At 39.5% G+C, this 20,769-nt stretch overlaps 1 protein-coding gene across 6 annotated transcripts; it reads right to left on the bottom strand.

Annotated features, from left to right (window-relative positions):
* Positions 1–506: 506 nt before the first annotated feature.
* HNRNPK (heterogeneous nuclear ribonucleoprotein K) lies at positions 507–20,668 on the bottom strand. Of its 6 annotated transcripts, none has more exons than XM_053968926.1 (16): positions 20,581–20,668; positions 18,065–18,143; positions 17,894–17,969; positions 16,921–17,031; positions 15,555–15,611; positions 13,996–14,039; positions 13,039–13,111; positions 12,419–12,532; positions 11,343–11,471; positions 10,574–10,881; positions 10,174–10,228; positions 6,358–6,408; positions 2,578–2,599; positions 2,418–2,500; positions 1,789–1,958; positions 507–968 (listed from the first exon to the last, which is right to left on the bottom strand). In XM_053968926.1, exons 3-16 carry the CDS (start codon positions 17,939–17,941, stop codon positions 938–940), a joined length of 1,296 nt encoding a protein of 431 aa, XP_053824901.1. In that variant the 5' UTR covers positions 17,942–17,969; positions 18,065–18,143; positions 20,581–20,668; the 3' UTR covers positions 507–937. The 6 variants fall into 6 exon arrangements, with proteins under 6 accessions (XP_053824901.1, XP_053824904.1, XP_053824898.1 ...); XM_053968929.1 differs by having other exon boundaries at positions 16,921–17,018; positions 17,893–17,969; positions 20,581–20,667; XM_053968923.1 differs by having other exon boundaries at positions 507–1,029; positions 20,581–20,667.
* Between the last annotated feature and the right edge of the window lie 101 nt (positions 20,669–20,769).

The raw sequence follows: 20,769 nt of genomic DNA, 5'->3' as shown, positions 1-20,769 counted from the left end.
GCATACAATGAAAAACAAGTTACATAGTTATGTTGTCATCCTGCCAATTCACAATTCCTACCTTATACAAAAGAAAGCTCAGGAAACAGGTATAATTTATTCAGTAATGATAGAGCAACTCTGCATTAAGCAAGCTGTCTAAAATCAGGTGTACTTTACCAGTTTACTCAGTGACATCACAAAGTTTTAAAGTATTTTATTTATATACTGTCACCAATATATATATGTATTGCAAGGAGGGCCAAACACTTGCAAAAATGTCAAGTTTTACACATTTGCATGAGTATTTTCACCTTTCCCCCCACCCTGAAACAGCAAAGCAGTCATTGTTTTCACACGATCTCTTTAATTTGTCAAAAAAACCCCATATACTCCATGTATATATCAAGGAAATTGAAGAGCAAGCTTAACAGCAACTTTAATTTATAAGGGAAAAAAAAATAAACCAGGTGTATCCATTTTAGTGATGACCTTATGTAGACCTGAAGAAAAATGACCACCAAGAATAGGTTCACTAAATTTATTTAAAAATCCTAAAATGTTTCTTACAAAAATGCATTACATTCTGCACACTGCTTTCAATAAATGCCAGGGACACATGGCCTACCATATTCTCCCTCTTCAAAGTAAGATACAGTGTACATAAAGCAGGGTGTTCACAACAATTACAGAAAAACAGTACAATTTACCACCAACAATGAACAAAAATAGAATTCACTCTCTCTGCCGCTTCAAAATTTCAATGTTAGTCTCGTGCGCCCTCCCCCACCCCATGTATTTGTAAGGAACTAAAACATTACATCTGGTGTACAGCAAAGATTCCACTACACCTCAAATGCAGAACACCTATGAAGCAGAGGAATGTTGGCTTTTTAAACAGAAGCAGATTAAAAAAAAAAAAAAAAGGGTGCAGGACTCCTTCAGTTCTTCACTAGTCTTAGAAAAACTTTCCAGAATACTGCTTCACACTATAAAAAAGAAAAAATAATCTTGCATTAGAATCCTTCAACATCTGCATACTGCTTCACACTATAAAAGAAAAAGAAAAAAGCATGTATTAGAATGATGGACCATACATCTTGCATCAACATTCATAAAGCATATTAAATTACAAATTACTAATACATTTAAAAATACATGATTTAAAAATGTCAATGGCTAACAATTATATTAGTGTATTTCAGGCACAGTTAAATATTAGTAATCTAAAGCCAAACACTCCAGTTAAGACATTAAAACTGCTATAGCAGCCAGAATGTTAATACAGCAACTGCTATCTGTAGCTGTTAATATTTGGCAGAAAAGGCAAAGTACTGTCAGCAAGGTGTCAAATGCTGCATAACAGCCCCAAATCGATTTCAACTTGTCCTGTAGAGGCATGGTCTGTGCCATATGGCAGACTGTGATTTGTTGTCAATTTAGTTATCTAAAAACAACAAAATCACTAGTCTTCCACACAGAACTAGGCCAACATCCACTGAAATCTTCTATATTTTCTACAGGCTCTATGTAATTTATTACAAGTAGTTTTTTTTTGCAGCAGTTTTCACCAGAGAAAGGAGAGGACTGCTTGGTTAAGATGTCTTCCAGCAAGATTAGTTTTGAGGGTGTCTTCATTTTAATTAGAATGGAGAGCAGAAGAGAATCAAGGCAGAACTACCACTAGAGAAGTTAGGTTCCAATAGTTACTTAAAACCTGCCTTCTTCAAAAACTGATTCACAGAGGAGAGCAGTTTTATAATATACAAGTTAATTTGACAGTAGGGACAACATTAAACTTTAACTTGCCTGTTCTGCAGCAAATACTGTGCATTTTGTATCTGGTCCTGTGTTCCTGTAATAGTTATTATTCGATCTTCGGAGCCTTCTAGTGGTTCATCAATTTTGATCGAAGCTCCTGACTCATGACGTATTTGTTTGATTCTCTGGCCTCCCTTTCCAATAATGGATCCTGCCAACTAGGGAAGAAAGCAAAAACATTCATTTCCTGATACAACTATCTTCCCAAAAAGTTAGAAAATTACAACAGCATTTGAGTAGTTTCCACAAATTCAGTTTTAAATGTTGCAATAGGAGCTTATTTCTTTACAGCCTAAAAATTTCCCCTGCAGTATTAATTGTATAAACACAGGTGAGATAAAACTGGGAGAACCAGCTCTCATTTGCAAAACACGGGTTACAAGGACCATATCTATTACTGAGTATTAACCACAAGTAGAATTCTTTAATGTGTCTCTGAAGACAGAAACCAAACAGTCAAGCAATACACTGCTGGCGATTTAGAAACACTTGTTTTGTATTAGAAGTACTTTAACGAGCATTTTAAGTATTTCTGATTTTCTTAAACAGTCTGAGAAATGGCTGTGACCTTTTTTTAAAGAGAAAGCCTGAACTGAAAGCAAATCAACTTTACTTACATCTTTGGGAATCGTTACTTGCGTTGTGATGATGGGTCCACCAAGATCTCCATATGAACCACGCCCCCCTGCATAAGAATAATCTGATTTAAGTGTATGCATCAAGCCCTTTAGTAACTACATAATGAACTACATGCAAAGGTTCTATATGAACACTTACCATAACCAGAGCCACCCTCAAACTGCAAGAGAAAGAGAAAAAAACATTAACATGAACAGCCATGTTTCATTAACACATTTTTATCTTAAGCATTATATTGTTAACTTTGAGCACATTTAATCAAACATCACAACCCTCAAGCTGATATAAATACAACAGTGTTACACCATCAAGGGCATCCTGAGGCAAAGACGGAAGACCAGAAATAAAAGAGATGGGTGGGAGAGATCTCATTAAACCTCTGTCCCTTTGGACCAGAGGCCGTCTTGTGCAGGACCACCAGTTGGAGGTGATGATTCTTGTCCATCCCATAAATTATATTCTCCAGATATTCTGTGATTTTTATCCTACCCTATCAAAACCCCAAAGAATAGCACATAAAATGGCAAAGAATTCAGTCGTGCCAGTTTACCAAGCCAGTCTCACTATCTCAGCTTCTTGTAGATAGCTGTTGATGCTGATCTACTTGTGACCTATGTACTAAATACTAGAATTACAAAATCAGAGCCTTATTAAAATGAACTCCAAAAAGAACTCTCAAAAAGATCTCAAGTCTCCACTTCTGGAGCAAGAAGTCTGCCCAGTAAATCATCCTACTACATCTACATTTTTGATTCTGACTGTGTTACAACCCTTTATATCTTTTAATAAACAATCATGACATGAATTACTTCTGTTACATTTGAACCACCATATACCAAATGTAAATCACTGCAACGAGCACTCCTGGCCCTGTTATTTTTAGGATTTGTAAACTTGCATTTGACATCAAATTCTCATTTCATCAATGTGTTTTAAGTGTGCAAAACCATGTATTTATACTTTGCTACAGAAGCAGAGAATAAATATACATGGTTCTCTCAAATTCAACTTCTGAAGAGACTCCTGGGGTCTGTGAGAGGAGGCTGGAAGCTACCTAAAGCTGAAACTTTCAACCAAGCTGGTGACATCTCAGTGACAATATTTAAGGAAAGAGCAAAAAATTCCCAATGTGCACTGACTTTTAGAGTGAACAAGGATGAAAAAAGTGCTTCAGGCACTGGAATGGAGACTTCCCTGCAGCCCATGGAGAGAACCACACTGGAGCAGATCACTACACTATAGCCCATTGAGAGCAGGTAGAAATGCCCAGAAGGAAACTGCAGAGGCAGATACCTGTGCCCTGTGAGGGGACCAACACCAAATTAGTTTGTTCCTGAAGGACTGTACCATATGAAGGGGACCCACACTGCAACAGTTCCCTAAGTATTACAGTCCACTGGAAAAAGATAATTTGAGCAGCTCCAACTGTATGATTCCATGGAAGGGACCCTACACTGGAGCAGGGGAACAGTGCAGAGAGGAAGGAGCAGTGACAAGTGCAATGAACTGACTGGGAACCTGCCATTCCTATCACCCCTGCACTGTTCATGGCAGAGAAGTAGGAGAGTAAGGAGTGAATGAGTGAAGGAGTGAAAGCTGAGTCTGTGAAGAAGTGGAAGATGGGTAAAGGCGTTTTTATGTTTCTCACCACGCTATACTAAGTGGCAGGAAACCTACCCAAGCCAACTCTGTTTTTACCTATGATGTTAATTAGTAAGTGATCTGCCTGTCTCCATCATGAGCCACAGACTTTTCTGTCTTACTTTCTTCCCTCACTCTATTATGGAAGGGGCATGAAAGCAGCTGGCAGTCAGTCAAGTTCAGCCACTCATAAGTACCAGCCCATAGAAGTTACAAAGAAACAACTTTCCCAAAAAATATTCCTCACCATCTTTCTTTTTACATCAAAATGGAAGCTACTCAGATCGAAGTGTTGCGCTTATCCTCTGTCTCTAAGCAACCTGTATTGTCTAATCATGTTACTAAGCAATACATATTATAAGACAACATAATCGAGTTCACAGTGGAGTCCAAAATAGAAGACAATGAAGGATTCTGCTTAAGGTTTAATTGAAAAGCTGATCACATAGCATACCGCATACACACATATATTGCCATAGGATACCTTTTTGAACTCATTTCTTTTAAAGAAAATACCCTTCCTTTATCACATCTGCCTCTCCACACTACAAAACAATAGAATTTGATAGCAGTTGCTGTGTATATAAGCTAAGAACTGACTTTTCACATGAATTAATCAAAATTATTAATTTGGCAGCATTTTGCCATCTTCAAGACATTGCCAACACCTGATGTACTCCGTAATTTCTACAATGGAGTGACTACATCAGTGAATGAGAGAAAGGCTACAGGTACCACGTACCTGGACTTCTGTAAAGGCTTTGACATAGTCCCCATGTTCTTCCCTCCAAATTGGAGAGGAATGGATTCCACGGGTAGACTGTTTATTGAATAAGGATAGTTACATCCAGGGGGCAGAGTCAATGGCTCAGAGCTTCAACAGACATTAAGTGGTGTCTCTCAGGGATTGGCTTCCACTAGGACCAGGGCTACACAATGTCTTGCTTCATCAATTACACAAACAGATTAGGTACACCTGCAGCAAGTATGCAAAATGAGTGGCAGACCTGAAGGTCTGGATGCCATCCAGAGTAACCTGGACAAGCTCAAAAAGTGAGCCCATGGGAATCTCATTCAATTTAACAAGATGAAGAGCAAGGTGCTGCACCTGAATTGGTGCAACCCCCAGTACCAACACAGGCTGGGGGATGAACACAGCCTGCCCATAACAGCTTGGGGGTGCTGGTGGGTGAAAGGCTAGACATGACCCAGCAATGAGCACTTGCAGCCCAGAATGGCAACTGTGTCCTGATCTACATCAAAAGGTCTAGCCTTGAGACCCCAACATGAGTACTGCATCCGGCTCTGAGGGCCCCAACATTATGGACCTGGACCTACTGGATTAAGTCTGGAGGAGGACCACAAAGATTACAGAGGGATGCAGCACCCCTCCTGTAAGAAAGCCTGAGAGCTGGGATTGTTCACCTTGGAGAGGAGAAGGCGCCAGGGTGACCTTATTGTGGCCTTCCAGCTCCAGAAGGCAGCCTTCCAACAAGAAGGCTGGAGAGGAATTTTCACACAGGCATGTAGAGGAAAGACAAGGGGCAACAACTTTAAATTGAAAGCAGGTTGGTTTAGTTTAGGTATTGGAAATAAATTCTTCACTGTGTGGGTGGTGAGGCACTGGAACAAACTGGCCAGAAAAGCTGTGGACACCCAATTACTGGAAGTGCTCAAAGCCAGGTTCAATGGAACCCTGAGCATCCCAGTCTAATTCAAGGTTCTCTACCCATGGCAGGTTGGAACTAAGTGACCTTTAAGGTTGCTTCCAACCAAAATCATTCTATAATTCTGTGATAACATCCCAAAACCTATCTGATCAAATGATATATTTTCAAATAGATTGATAGGTAAACAGTTTATTGACAAATAAAAGTGAGAAGCTACTTCAAATATTTGCTGCTTGAAGTAAAATCACACAACATTATGGAAGTAAACCAAAATATAAATCATAAATCGATGCATCTACAGTGCATCAATTATGGAGAAAGTTAACATTTAGCAAAATGAAAATACTGTGTAAAGGAGGCAAAAGAGGTACAGAAAAGCTCCTCTATTTTTACCAGGCTGCTGCGTAATTCCACATTTCTATTAACATTACCTGCCTTCAAAAGACACACCATTAAGTCTGCCCCTAAATTCAGAGTCAGAAGAATGGCTTTATAAATTTTAATACGCGCAAGTTGCCATGGACTACACTCAAGATCTCTTAAATTTGCTTTATCACTTAACTCATTCAATAAAGCAGTTTTCAGAAAACAGGCTGAAAACACTCACCAACTCTGGTGGCTGCATGTCATCACAGGCATCCACATGACACTGCATCATCTTCCAGACACAACATAAGAGGAAGAAAGGAAATCCAGGTCATACAGACTTTTAGAGAATGTTGTAACCAAACAATGCATAGTGGTACAAAGAAACCCTTATACTATTAACAAAGACTTGAAATTATGTGATTTAGACTACTTTCAAGACTCACTGGCTTTTAATTTTACTTTGGGACAACTCTATATGGGCAACTCCTGTCTTCCTTCTCTTTCTATGGTATTAGCAGATTTTTCCTCTAACTAAGAAACTCAGAAACTAATGGCAAGGCAAAACTTAAGCCTTATTTTTTATTTTAGAAAATCTTTTTACATTATTACATGTAGAAATACTTTATCAATCTTTTATTTCTGCCATCTACTAGAAAAAGGTTTAGTAAGATTGAAACAAATAACTGCAAGTGATTATGCCAACTGCAGGTTAAGCAGAAAGGACACTGCTTGTTATGTTCTACTATCCACATACCTCATCTAGCCAGTAAGTAGACTAACAATCTACTGCTGTTTAACTACATTAGAAACTTAATTATGTTATTAAAACATATGATATATGGCATTTCTTTCAGAATTTTACAGTTTCAGCAAGTGATGTTTATTTGTGCAAAACTGAGTTTCTGAAACAGGGTGTCTTAGCATACATAACATTTTACGTTCAGACTAATTTGTGCTAGTCACTACTCAAACAGGAACAGAAACCAGATAACAGACAGGCTGGATAAGGCAAAGAGCTTAACTTTTACATTTAATAAAAAACCCTGCATGCAGTCCTAACTGATGTCAAATTATTTTGTTGTAAGTTTTTCTGTTTTTTAAGAGTGACCTAGGAAAGTTAGATTTTGTTACTTCCTTCCAGCATCTTCACAAATAAATAGTAGAGTTGCCATATGGTCTTCCTTACTAATTTTTTACATGCCCCTGAGAATGAGTGTGTTAAAAAATACAGAAAACTCAGTATTTTTCAGATCACCATAGCCCTTATGGTACACAGGATTTGATCTGGAGTAGTTACACACTGTAGTAGCTATATTTCTAGATGCTGATAAACAAGTCTGTACTTTGGAGAAAAAGCTTCAGAACAGACTGTAAGTCAAATGAGCATTTAAACAGCAGTACATATTTACACTGTGACTTTAAGCCAGGCTAACAGACACATATCAACTTAAGTGATTAACTCTGTACGGCCAAGAGGAATTTTGCCATCTTTTAAAATCAAAATGGGTTTTTTTCATCTCAGTATTTACAAGGCTGTCAACACTGTCGTATCTCTGAATACAGGAAAAACCACAGATCAGCATCCAGTCTTAAAAACTGTCAACTCTTCAATCTTTCTGCCTTTAATGGAAAGGAGAAGTGGCAAAAAAATTGGTTTTGTACATTAAATTTTTCCCACATTTCTGAGATGTTCATCAATTGTTACCCTTTATTACACCTGTGTAGGATAGAATCCATGTGAAAACAGTGTTTCTACTCTCTAAGAGCGGCTTTTTCCATCACAAACCACAGTAATATTGGTTTAGTTTAAACTGTTAGCTACACAAGTTTATATTCGATGCTTGTAGCACAGGAGGACTTTATACCTTTAGGCATAATACTCGAAGCTGTGATGTCACAGTGTGAAAATTTCCTTTCTGCTTACACAATTTAGGATACTAGGATCATGATTAACTAAAACTAGAAATTAAATACTATCTTTGTTGGGAAGTAGTCCTTACTTTAATGGGCTATAATACTTAGTCACAAAGGAGCCAAAGTTTTGAGCAGCTTCACTATGAAAAAGAAATGAAATTGCCTTTTTTTTCCATGAAAGAAACCAAACTGGCAGAAATTACTCCACTTGCATGTAGAAACTCATGTCAACAAAGTGAAGGTCAACCTGACAGGCTAAGCCTAAGTTAAAATGGATTTTCTATTCTAGCTGAACTGAAATAAAAATAGAACAAAAATAGAACACACTACTGCCCAAGATCAAGGTAAGTAAGACTGTGCTCAACCAAATACCCAAAGAAGGGCAGGCTGCTCAGTTTATGTACTCTAGCACAGGCTGTATAAGCTGCAAACAGAAGAACACAAAACCTAAGCTCTGAAAATCTGTAAATACAGATAAGGAATCTTGGAGGTGTACTTCTCCATTCTTCCAGTTTTTTAGCATGTAAAGTACCATGGGAAACAGCTGGGGTTTTTTTGTGATTGCAAATATTTGCAACTGCAAATCTTTCCTTTCATTATTTCTAATAAGCATATGACATTCTTGCAATTTGTAGTTCCAGTAACTCTTATTCCCAAGGAGTTCATGTGAAGCCCATTTAGGTAGCCCACTTCATAGCTCTTTTTAATTTCTACCTTTTACATTCATTTAGAATAAAAAAATAACGTGTCACCTGTCATCTTAAAGAAGGTGCCAAACAAAGCCAGAGGAGAAAAGAATATTGCTACTATAGAGATCTACCTCTGTTGTGGTTTAAGACCAGCTGGCAACTAAGCACTACAGAGCTGCTTGCTCACACACTCCTACCCAACCCCCAGAGGAACTGGGACGAGAATCAAAAGTAAAACTTACAACCTGAGATAAGTTTAGTAACTGAGAATAAGTTAAAAAACAAAACAAGAAAAACTAACAAAAAATGAAACCACCACCACCACCATGGCCCAAAACAATAAAAAAAACAAGAATAAAATCAAGGGTACATGATACAATTGCTCACTTTGCTGACCACTGCCAGGCCCCATCCTCAAACCTCTATGGACCCCCTCCCTGTTTGGGTACCTGCCCCAGTTTATATACTGCATATGATGTTCTATTGTGTGGAATATCTCTTTGGCCAGTTTGGGTCACTTGTACCGATTGTAATACTTCCCAACTTCAGTAGTGTCAGGGCATGAGACACTGAGTAAGTGCTTGACTTGGTATAAATACTATACAGGAAAAACAAAAACATCAGTATGTTACCAACATTATTCTCATACCAAATTCAAAATACAGCACTGGACCAGCTACTGAGAAGAAAGTAACTATCCCAGCTGAAACCAGGACAACCTCCTGGACTTCCAGAGGAAAGAGGAAATCTTGCCTCAGAACAGCAGATTGCTGCTGGGGCGTGGCAGTTCAGAATGCAACACAGAAGACTATCTGTATCCTTTGTTTTAAGCTTCCACATACTATGAGATTTCTTTCTCCCCCCAGAAAGAACTGATGTAGGATTCAACTAAGCAGTGGTTCTACTTCCAAAACACTTGGAATTAAGAGTGGATTTTCTGCAGAGAAACTAGCAAATATAGAAGAATTGATTCGAAAGAGCCATCACCTTCCATCAACTAGAGCTCTTCTCAGATGCTGCTCCATAATCTGTATTACCGTATCAATGCTCATGCTTGCCAACCTTTAGTGTTAAGAATGCTTGTGTAAGGCACCAGACAACATTGCTCTGACATGCTTTCTCTATCTGAAAAATCTCCCAGTTGCTATTTCCGTCATGCTGATTAAAAAATTCTGAAAGATGGCCAGTGCAAGAAAACCTACAGAGCTGAGCACAATCAAAATCACTGAATCTTTTTGATGACTGGGAGAAAGAAAGAAAACTGAAGAGTACCATTTACACCTCAAATATTCATCCACAGGAGGACCACTTCTATGGACAAAACATTTTGGTTTTACAATCAGAACTGTGTATGGTGTGAACCGTCCCACATGAACATGCATGTGGTTCAGCAACAGGTCACCATGCTAACTGTGCTTTGGGACACAACACAGCAAATTTTAAACTCATACCATGCCATCGTAACGGTCTCCTGGTCTGCCCCTTCGGTCATAGGACATCAGATCTCTAAACGAAAAAGGCAGCAGCATGTTAATTGTGCTACGTATGTTACAAGCTAGCTTGTTTATTCTCATCTGAATTTTCCCATTCAGGGTTCATATATAACTTGGTATCAAACTACTCTCCCCAAGTACTGAGTAACAGAAGCTCCAGAACTACTGACTATAGTCCTGGCAACTTACTACATCACAGCAGGTAGTTAAATTTCAGTAAATTTCAAAATACTCTTGTCAAATAATACAGGTTCAATCCCGCATAATCACTACCAACATGGAAGCATGGGAAAATCAATGAAAATATGACTCAGATATACATGAGTTTTTGTATAATGCAATTATCGCAACAACTCACCCGCCACGAGGAGGTGGTGGAGGAGGAAGAGGAAGATTACGAGCTCTGCTGCCACCTCTAACACCACGACCTGGTGGAGGTGGTGGTGGTCCTCTGCGAGGGCTCATATCATCATAATCTCTTCTTGAGGGAGGCATAGGTCGTCCACCACGACCAGGGGGCATTCGATCAAAACCTCCTCTTCCACGCATTGGAAAGCCCACTGGCCGTCCCCTTCTATCATCAAACATCATTGTGAAGCCACCATAGTCATACGTTTCATCATAGAAATTGGGATCATAAGGCTGGGCCCGTCCTTTAATTGGAGACTAATACAAACAAACAAACCAATTCCTCAAATCAGATAGTTCTATTACAATTGGTGTATTTAATTAAACTAACACATTTATGCATTTGGAACACTTTCTTGATTTCACAATGCTTCATTTCATGCCAAGAAAGGAGATGTTGATGTGCTTCCTGTGAACTTAACTATGACCGTAAAACTACTTAGATGTGGCAGATACATTTGGTTTTCCTTCCTCTTCGAATTTTTCATTCTGATCACATGCAAAGCATAAATGGCCCGCTACTACCAAAAACTGCTTTCCTCTATACTAAACAATAGAAACAGTTCACAAGGTTTGTAACTGTCCATCATTCTGCTGTTGGGAAAGTAGGAGGTACTAAATTTCAACTAGAAACTGAAAGACACCATTTTTCATCCAATTAATGTCTAAAAAAATCCTAAATGCCAATGAAAGAATAAAATAAATTTAATAAACATTACCTCAGAGATAAGATCCAAGATAATCTTGATGCACTCAACAACTCTATCAGGTTTTCCACCAATAAGCACCACTCTGTCAGTCGAATGAGGGCAACACTCTTGAAAGAGCTTAATGGTGGTCTGAGTGTTCTGCAGAAGAAAAAAAAATCCAAGATTATCACATATATTTTTAAAAACTTTATAAAACTATTAAAATATTTAAAAAATAGATTCAAAAGACAATTAAGTTCCCATCCACTTAAATCTGCATGCTTGCTTTTGAGTTATCATACAAAATTTGAAGATTACATATTTTAAAGATCTTGCTGCTCTAAGTTTTGTATGAAGATGAAAAAACAAATCAATTTTCTCCTGTTTCAATTATGACACAGCTATAATGCATTACTTAATTAAGTATTAGAGAAAGGACCACATAACCACTGTGAGCTTACAGGCTGTTATTAGCTTTCAAATTAAACATGCTTTGGATGCTAAGACAGCAATGTTGCTAGGATTATGTCTAGTTATCTTGCCTTTCTTAATCCATACAAACAAGTATTGGCTTATACCTGAACTGACCTGAAACTGCCTGACACAATGCCAAGAAACTCAACCATGTGTTTTCAGTTCATAGAGACCATTAAGTTTTTAGAATCTTACTCTTTCACTTCAAAAAAAAAAAGTCTTCCAGGAGTTAGAATTAAAAAATACAAAACCAAACATGAAGTTCTTTACAGTACATCTACTGCAGAGATGCTTTCATTCTTGCTATTTTGTGTGTCCAACCACACAAATAATTCTACACTATGCAGCAGTTTATTTTAAAAGGAGAAATTAATACAATTTTAATAAAATGAAGTAAAAATCCTTTCTTTAAAAGCAGTATTCAACCAAAAACATGTTTAACCAAGTCCTGGCTCTGCCACTGACATTATTTCTGAGGTTCTGCAATAAAGTTGCAACTCCCAGCTCTGTCCCACAACATCAAAAGCATGTAAGCAACACATTGAGAAGGAATTACTTAGATGTGCCTCTTATGAACAGAAAATATTTGTTATTGAACAAAATGAAATCTCAGAAGAACAGAAAGCAAGTACCTCTCTGAGTTCTTTAATTTTAGCACCCTTGACACCAATGATGCCTCCTGCCAAACTCTGGTGAATAAGAAGTCGAAGTTCGCAGTCGAAGTCACTGCCTTTGTAGTGTTGATACTGTAAATAAGATGCATATAGGGAGAAGCAATAAAGATTAATCACAAAAATTCAAAATATTTGGGGTTTTAAGCTTTTTCTTTAAACAGAATGAGGCAATTTAATTTATTGCTGAATTGTAGTCGTGTATTTCTTTCAATACAACCACAACAATTTAAACACCTCACCTCAACTTAAGTATCAGTTTTCCCTATTTTTTACATTATTTATTAAATTACACTGCACCGCTTGCTATAAAGATTTAAGACAGTATCAAATAGCGCAACTTATTTTTTGGAAAACAAGGAAGGTTGTTCAAAATCTTAGTTTAATAAACAATGACAGACTCTGCTCTCTACCCAAAAAATGCCAACATGTAGTGGGACAACCACAATCCTTCTTAAAAAGGCTTTTGACATTTTTCACTTTTCTAATTTCCTGTGTTTAAAAAGTAGCAAACTCTAGAACCACCTCATTCAAAAGCTAATATTTTAATTCTAAACAGAAGAAAATTTCAAGATAAATACCTCTTCTAAAGTAGGGATAATCTTCTTCAAGATTTCTCCAATTGTCTCTATATCTGCACTTATACTCAGGATGCTGTTGGAAGCCACGATGACAGACAATATGGAGAAGGTAGAAAAGAAAAAGCAGAAGTAAATTCTTTTTATCATCACACACAAAATTCTAACAAGATTTACTACAAAGAAGAGTTTACAAGTATTCCCCATTTAAAGTAAACCTGTTTGCCCAATTTACAACACATGCATCTTTGTTTATGCCCAGAATATATGCATGAGAAATTTAAGATTAGGTAGGTCTTGCAGAGAGAGAAAGACAGAATGGGCTTTTGGAAGGGCTCAAATTAAGTGGGCAAGAAACTGATGCAGAAGAGGAAAGTAGAAGTGACTACTCATGTTCCCCGCCACCACTAATTAGGATACCCTCGCTATTACATTCGTAGAATTGGCACACCTTCTTGTATTAAAAGTGAGGATATGCAAGTGGTGAACGTTGTATCTGGAATAAGGTTATGGAACGCAGATTACTAATGGGCCCTCCAAGAAAACAAATACAAATGCAAGACAAAAAAAAGACGAAACAAATGAGAAGTGAAGGAAAGTGAACCGGAATTAGCACTTCATCAGAAATAATTATGAACAGGCAATGTTGAAGGGAGCAAGGTGGGCCACAAAGACAGAGCGAGAGACTATTTTGAACCAATCTGATTTACAATGCAGCAAATATGCAACACTTGAAGCTGTGCTCCTTCCATTGAAATAAAATTAGTGGATTGTTTGGGTGGGCAACTCACGTAAAAGTTCAGTGACAAAAAGACTTAATGGGGAAAATAAGACAGAAAACTTGAAAAAAAACAATACACCGTCTATAAGGGGATACTATTTAATTATATCAAAGGCAGGTAATAAAATACATTTCTCTCTTTCTATTCAGGCAGTGAGGCATAAACTGTTGGGACATACCGCTCGGGGCCACTGCTGTCTGGGACTGAAACACTGGCATTGTACTGCATTGGTCATTGGCGTTCGTGGATGTTGGCATTGGGCATGGGTATTCAATCGGAAGTTGTCAAGTATGGTACCCGTTTGGCAACGAGCACATTTTTGGGCATAGCCAACCAGGGTTTTCACATGGGCGTTCAGGGGCGGATGGGCCAACGTCATGGTGGGCAACGCAGGGGCAAGTCGATCCAGTACATGGGCAACGGAGATATATGGCCAAAAAAACAAGGAGAGGGAAAAGGGGGAAAAGCAATAAATTTTAATTTAATACAAACTATACTCATTACTCTCAATTAATGAAACAAGCTTAAGTTGTTCTGAAGACTAACACAATAATGGATTGCTACACCGACTGTGGCCTAACAGTATGGACTTTAAAAATGAGTCACTTGATCTGACTAAACTACTATTTATTTTTAATAAATTATGTTTCAGTAGCAGGCTGGCTCATGAGGGTAGACGCAAAAACTGTCAAGACTGATAGTACTAGAACCTTGGGCAAATCGGGGAAGTTTGTGCTCCAGACAAATCTAAATTATCCGGATATAGGTGACATACTGATTTACTCAAAAAATCAAAAAAAAAAAAAAAAAAAACCAAAAATAAACCCAAACAAAAAAAAACCCTGATTTAAAAAACCCTAAAGAAAGAGGAACAACTAGCTGCCAAAGTTAGTGAGCATATGTATGATTCCTGACCATTTCAACTAAAATCTCAACTCTAGTCGCGGTAGTTTATGAACTTAGTTGGAACTGATTTGTAATGATATACTGCCAAATCTTGTGTTGAACAGAGTCTTGATTGGAAAAACCGTTGAAATTGTAGCAGATGTTAAGTACAGGAGTGTAAACAAATGGAATTTAAGAAGTGTTGCCAAGTTTTATAAATACACAACATTAACGCTGAGCATGTGTCTAATCACCAGAGTCAACCCCCTGTAAAATGTGAACAGGCATTAAGTCATGACCATTTAAAAATATTTCCAAGTAATAGAATACAATGTTCCTTTAGTGTTTTATACTCATATTTAAAGCAAGAAACCTTAATATTAATGGTTTTGTGCTTCATATGCAAGCTGTTAAAGAACAGATGGATGATTTCATTTTGCTTTTTTGAAGGAAGTTAAAGAATTCCTCTATCACTGGGTTAAGCCAGCCAACTGCGATGGTTTCAGCAGTACTATAACTGATGCGCACATATGGGGAATGGTAATATTAAGGGGTTTAAGTTTTGTCAATATTTTTAATTAGGATGGTAATCCACTTCAAGTGTGTAATTTAGCAGAATCCTATTAGAAAAGTGAAGAGATTTAATATAAACCTCTCTTCCCATGCATCAAGCTGAGTTTTAATTGAAATATAAATTGAAGAACTGTTATCTACTCTGACAATCAATACAAATGGCTTTTAACTTGGATGTCTATGAATTGCTCCCATTTCTAGAAATGCACGCAATCAAGTTTTCGATGTAGTGCTCTGAAAGAAGCGGTGTTAAATTGGTTCAAACTCATATATACTCACGTCTGTACGAAGTGCTTTAATATTTTTGCCACCTTTTCCAATCACTGCTCCAGCATTCTGGAAAATAGTTTTCAGAAGTTACATTATGACAACTCAGCACAGACTAAGTTTTTGAACTCAAGACTAAAAGCAGTAGATCTATTCTTGCTGGCCCAAGAGATGGGGGGAGGCACCACTTTGGCATAAAAAAAAAAATACTGAAAGCTCTTACAACCACGTAACACAGCACACAGAGAAAGATAACTCAGCTTTGCCTCTAATATTTCAATTCCAAAGAGAAGTTTTAGGCAATTATGCCTATGTTGAACTTCTCACAGACTAGATCTATTAAAAAAACCAAACTAAATTAGTGTAATATAGGTCAATTACTTCTTCAATTATCTGATCATCTTTTTTTTTTCTTATGGAATATGTCTGCAAATTCCACTTTCAAGCTCCGAACATTTGATAATTTCAAGTGCTAATATTGTTTTGCACATAGGTAAAATAACTAATTTCTCAGAGCAATATAAACTGGAAAAGGCTGAAATGAACCAACTTCATTAAAGCCACCAACATTAACAGGAATAAACTGACAAATAGTAAAAAATAGTAATTAGAAAACCACATTTTTACCAGGTTCTTTCAAGGATTCTATGAAAAGTATTATTTTTATTACATACATACATTATGTTAACAGCATGCAAAACATTTAATGGTATTCCATGTAACATGGCTATTGGTCAGAAATGCCACACAGGGTTCAGGCTACATTCTTTCACACCAACACAACAGACTGAGATACTTCAGAAAATATACATCATCTGTAGCAACTGGAAATACCAAAGGAAATTCACACACAGTAACTTTTAACTATTTACACTTGTCAACAAAATCACTGCAATCCCTGAAGGACTACTCCCACACTTCTTCCTGTTGACAGAGTTGAACAAGTTTAGTAGAACTACTTGGGAGAATTACTAAAATCCTAAGTCCTCATCTCACATATTTTATTTTATAAATAAAATAAAATCACTTATTTATAATCCTCTAAAAACCTTCTTTTCTAAAGACTCATGTACAGCTCAAAATAGCTACCTTCCACTCAAATGTAAAAATATCTTAGAATCTTTACTGCTCTACTTCTTAGCAAGTATATCTTTTTAATAAACCCTATATTGATCCTTAGGGACTTCTAAGGACCTTTTAAGAGAACCCAAAGGACAATTCCATTGCAATACACCTGCAACTACCATTCCGATATACTGAAAGTTAATCCAGTAAGTTATCTCATTGCAAAAAAAGCATATTATCTCTCTACACTTATCTCAACATACACTTGAGATAAGTGAACAATGCTACACACAAAACCAGTAAAAAAGCTTACTTTGCTCTGAAGCAAGATGCGCAGTTCAACCATCTCATCAGTGTTCCGAGATCTTTTGAAGGCCTGCTCTTCCTCCATATCTTCTGCAGGACGTTTGCCTGTAGAGAGGTCCATAGGGGGAAAACATAAACATTTATTTAACTTTCTAAGTCATAATGAAGTGGAAGACATGCCAAATTTATGCTCTGTACTATTAATATGTTCTTTCATATTAGCACAAAACTAATTACAGACGTCTATTCTGAGCATCCACAGCACAGAAACCAGTCTTCACATCAACAGCTTTCAATTGATTAACAATTGAAAATGCGTTTAAAAATCTGTGAACTGTGGCTTAAATGAGAATGTTGCGAACAGTCAGTAAGATATTCACATTTTAGACACATCTAAAGAAATGCAGCATCACCCACTTAGTATTCATTTATAATTTCAACTGGGGAAAACCTTTCAGGCATAAAGCTCAAATGTAGTTTGTCCAGCACTGAAATACTGATGAAATAATAGTAAAGTAGCACTTCAGATACTCTGGGAAAAACTGGCATGAATCAACAACAACAATGCCTAAACCTCCCTCGTAATTCCCAAGAAATTTCCCATTAAGCTCTTTAGCAATGTTTCATATATTCGTACTCCTGCAGGTAACAATTACAATGAACAAAAAATGCAATTTACAGCTATGCCCTACAGTATTCATACATATTCACATTTTCCATATAGCTATGAAATATTTTTCAGTATTTAATCAAAAGTTTCAGTTCTCATGTCTAAAAAATACCAACAAAAAGATTATGTATTTATGCTTCACGAGCATGTGTAATGACACATTAATTAAAATAGAAGACATTTAATGCAGAACAAAAAATTACTGCTGATGCAAACATACGGCAAAGTTAAATAATTATAATTTTTTTTGAAATACTAGAATTTTTAAGAGAGTCTTTCTAAAAAGGAATAGTCCTTTAAAAAATTTACCATTTGTCTCCGTGTTGGTAAAGGTCTCCTCTTGTTGTTCAGTCTCCATTGCCTTTTTTTATGTAAGCAAGCAAAACCTGTTGAAAAATAAAGATGGTACATTTTTCTGTCTAAAGACAAACTGTACCTCATGCTAAAGTGAAAAAAAAATAGCAGAACTGCTAGAACTTACCGCTGTTATATATCCTTGCTGACAGAAACTCAAGTATTCTGGGCGGGATCCAAATCCAACAGCCTATTGCTTCAAGAGCCTATGAAAACAGCATTTATCAGTTGTGAATCTTCCCACGTTGTGTGTCTGATTCTGCTACAGTCAGAAACCAAAGGGTTGACCTAAACTATTGCTGCAAACTTTTTCCTCATAAAAGAAATAGCATTGCCAAGCCAAACACACCACTAAGAGAAAATAAAGGCCAAATCTGTAGACTTACATAAACTCTTAATTACACTGTCTGAATTACACTTTTTGGGCACACGCAAGTTTTAAGTAACCACATAATCTCAACATTATGGGATATGTGCCTCTGTTTCACTTTCTAAAGGGCACTACACCAAAACCTGGTCCCTCTATTTAGGTCAACACTATTGACACTTAATAAAAAGTCCTGCCACGGTAATCATCAGCATTTGTTCTATTAATTCTCTACTAGCACACATTTGAGTATGTGTTCCTCTCAACTGTAATTGATGAATAAAATAAAAATTACAACTTCCAACTACACTAAAATAACGTCTTTTTAAAAATATCGCCTTCTGCAGTTACATACAACTGCATGCACACACCCCCAAACCTCCAAAAGCACTGTACTTCAGTACAATTTTCTGAAGTAGACTGTGACCTGCTTTTAACGACTAAGTCACATTAGCGAGAAGTGTAAATAAAAAAAACTATTTTCTGACTTACTGTCATTAAAAATGTGATTTACAAATCCAGCCAAATAATCACATATTTCCCCTTGCATCCCATTAACTTCCACTGCCTCAACAAACACCCGGTACTCATTCTTGTATCCATAATCAGGGGAGGGGGAATGGGGGTGGGGAAGAAACTGATTCTGACTCATTAAACGTACTTTCAGACAGCTATGTAATTGCTGCTCTGCTTGGAGGGGCTAAAAGCAGGCTCTGTCTTCCCAACACATGCCGATATTTCCAGGTACTTGAAGGGGCTAACAAGCATGCACAAGTTTATAATAGAGTTTATTTATAATAATAAGGGGATCTCAGGCAGACATTGCCAAAATTGCGCTGTTACGCTGACGGGCAGTAAGGAAGATACGGACAAAGTGTAACAGCCCTTTCAGACACCGGTTAATCTATTTCCAACTAATTTTAAGGCAGCAGGCAGCAAACTCTTATTAGTTACAATTACAATTCACGGCTTAGTCTCTCTTAGTCAAACTTCCCCACACGTCACGTATTCTCAGTAATCTCGCTCAACTAGGCAAATCGAGGACATTCACACAACTAATAAAGTCAGGCTCCTTATAAACACCGAAGGGCTAAAGCGGACACGAGAGGTGGAACCAGCGACCACAGACCTAAGAGTTGAGAAACGTCAGAGCGCCTCCAGGGAGCAGCGCCACTTCTCGCCTGCCCCTCTCTTCCCCCCCTTCTTCCCTGCGCCTCCAGCCGCCCGCCCAGCGCGGCGGGGACAAGGACGAGCGCAGAGGCGCTGCGGCACCCCCCGCGGAGCAAAAGAAATGGCGCCCTACGAAATGGCGCCCGCCGGCCCGCTGCGAGGCGGAGCCGGGAGCGGAAGGGCCGCCGCCACCACCACGCGGCCGCGGGGAGCGTTACCCGGCTCGGCCCGGGCGAACACAAAGGAGGTGCCCGGCGGCTCGAAGCCCCAGCCAGCGGGCAGAGCAGGGTCAGCCCTAGCGCCACGGGCACTCCGCCCTTCCCCTAGAGCGGCGCGGCTGCCATGCGGAGCTTCCGCCCCCGATCGGCCTCTGCGGCTGCTTCCGCGCAGGCCGCGGCCCAGAGCGCCCTCGCTGCGCTCGCCATAATCCTCATCAGAAGCTCTCCCTGGGCACAGTGGCCCCCCCACCCTTGGAGCGCACCCGCTGGCGCTGCGAAACCCGCGCTGTCCCCGCGGGGCAATCGGGACAGAGACCATCTGAGGGCCCTCAGCAATAGCCGAGGCGGCGACACACCAATGTACTCCACGCAGCGTTTTCCCCGTTCTACCGCCGACTCCACGGAAGCGCTGGGGCTACGGCAGCCCTCAGCGGCTGAGGCCCCACGACTGGAGACACAGGCCGTCTCGTACCGCTGTGTCACGCCCCGTCGCCGAGCGGAGTACATCGGCGGCTCTACCGACACGGGGAAGGCCTTAACCGGCCTGTGCCCTTCTCCCGCCCCCCCTCCCCTCCTCGCCGGCCCCCGCCGCACGGCGCCGCGGGCTGCGCGTACCTGCGCCCGCCGCCGGCCCCGCCGCGTACGGGAGAGAAAGGGGAGCAGCCCCACACTCTGACGCGCACATCCACCAGCGCCACCCGCGATTGGCCCCGCCGCCACCCCCCGCGCGGCGCCGCCGGCGCCTCGTTGGGTGAGGCCGCTGCCCGTCAGAACAGGAGGCGGTGCCGCGACCCGCACCGCCCTCCGTGAGGGAAAGGACGAGACGGGCCCGGGGAAAGGGTGGCGCCGCTAGATCCATGCCGCGGCCGGCCGGCCTGCCTTTCCTACCTGGGCTGCGGGACCTGAGCTGGGAGCGGCGCGGGCAGCGAGGGTGCGGCCCAGAAAAGCGGCAGCGGCTGCGGCCGGGAGGCGAGAAAATGGCGACCGCTAAAACCCCGCCTTGCGCGTGCAGCCTGGCGCCGGCTGTGGCGAAACTCTCGCGATGATTCGACGCGCGCCTCCCATTGGCTGGTGGGT

This window comes from Vidua chalybeata, chromosome Z (assembly GCF_026979565.1).
Source record: "Vidua chalybeata isolate OUT-0048 chromosome Z, bVidCha1 merged haplotype, whole genome shotgun sequence".
Taxonomy (NCBI): domain Eukaryota; kingdom Metazoa; phylum Chordata; class Aves; order Passeriformes; family Viduidae; genus Vidua; species Vidua chalybeata.
Note: the sequence above shows the minus strand (reverse complement) of the source record. Positions and strands in the feature narration are given on the sequence as shown.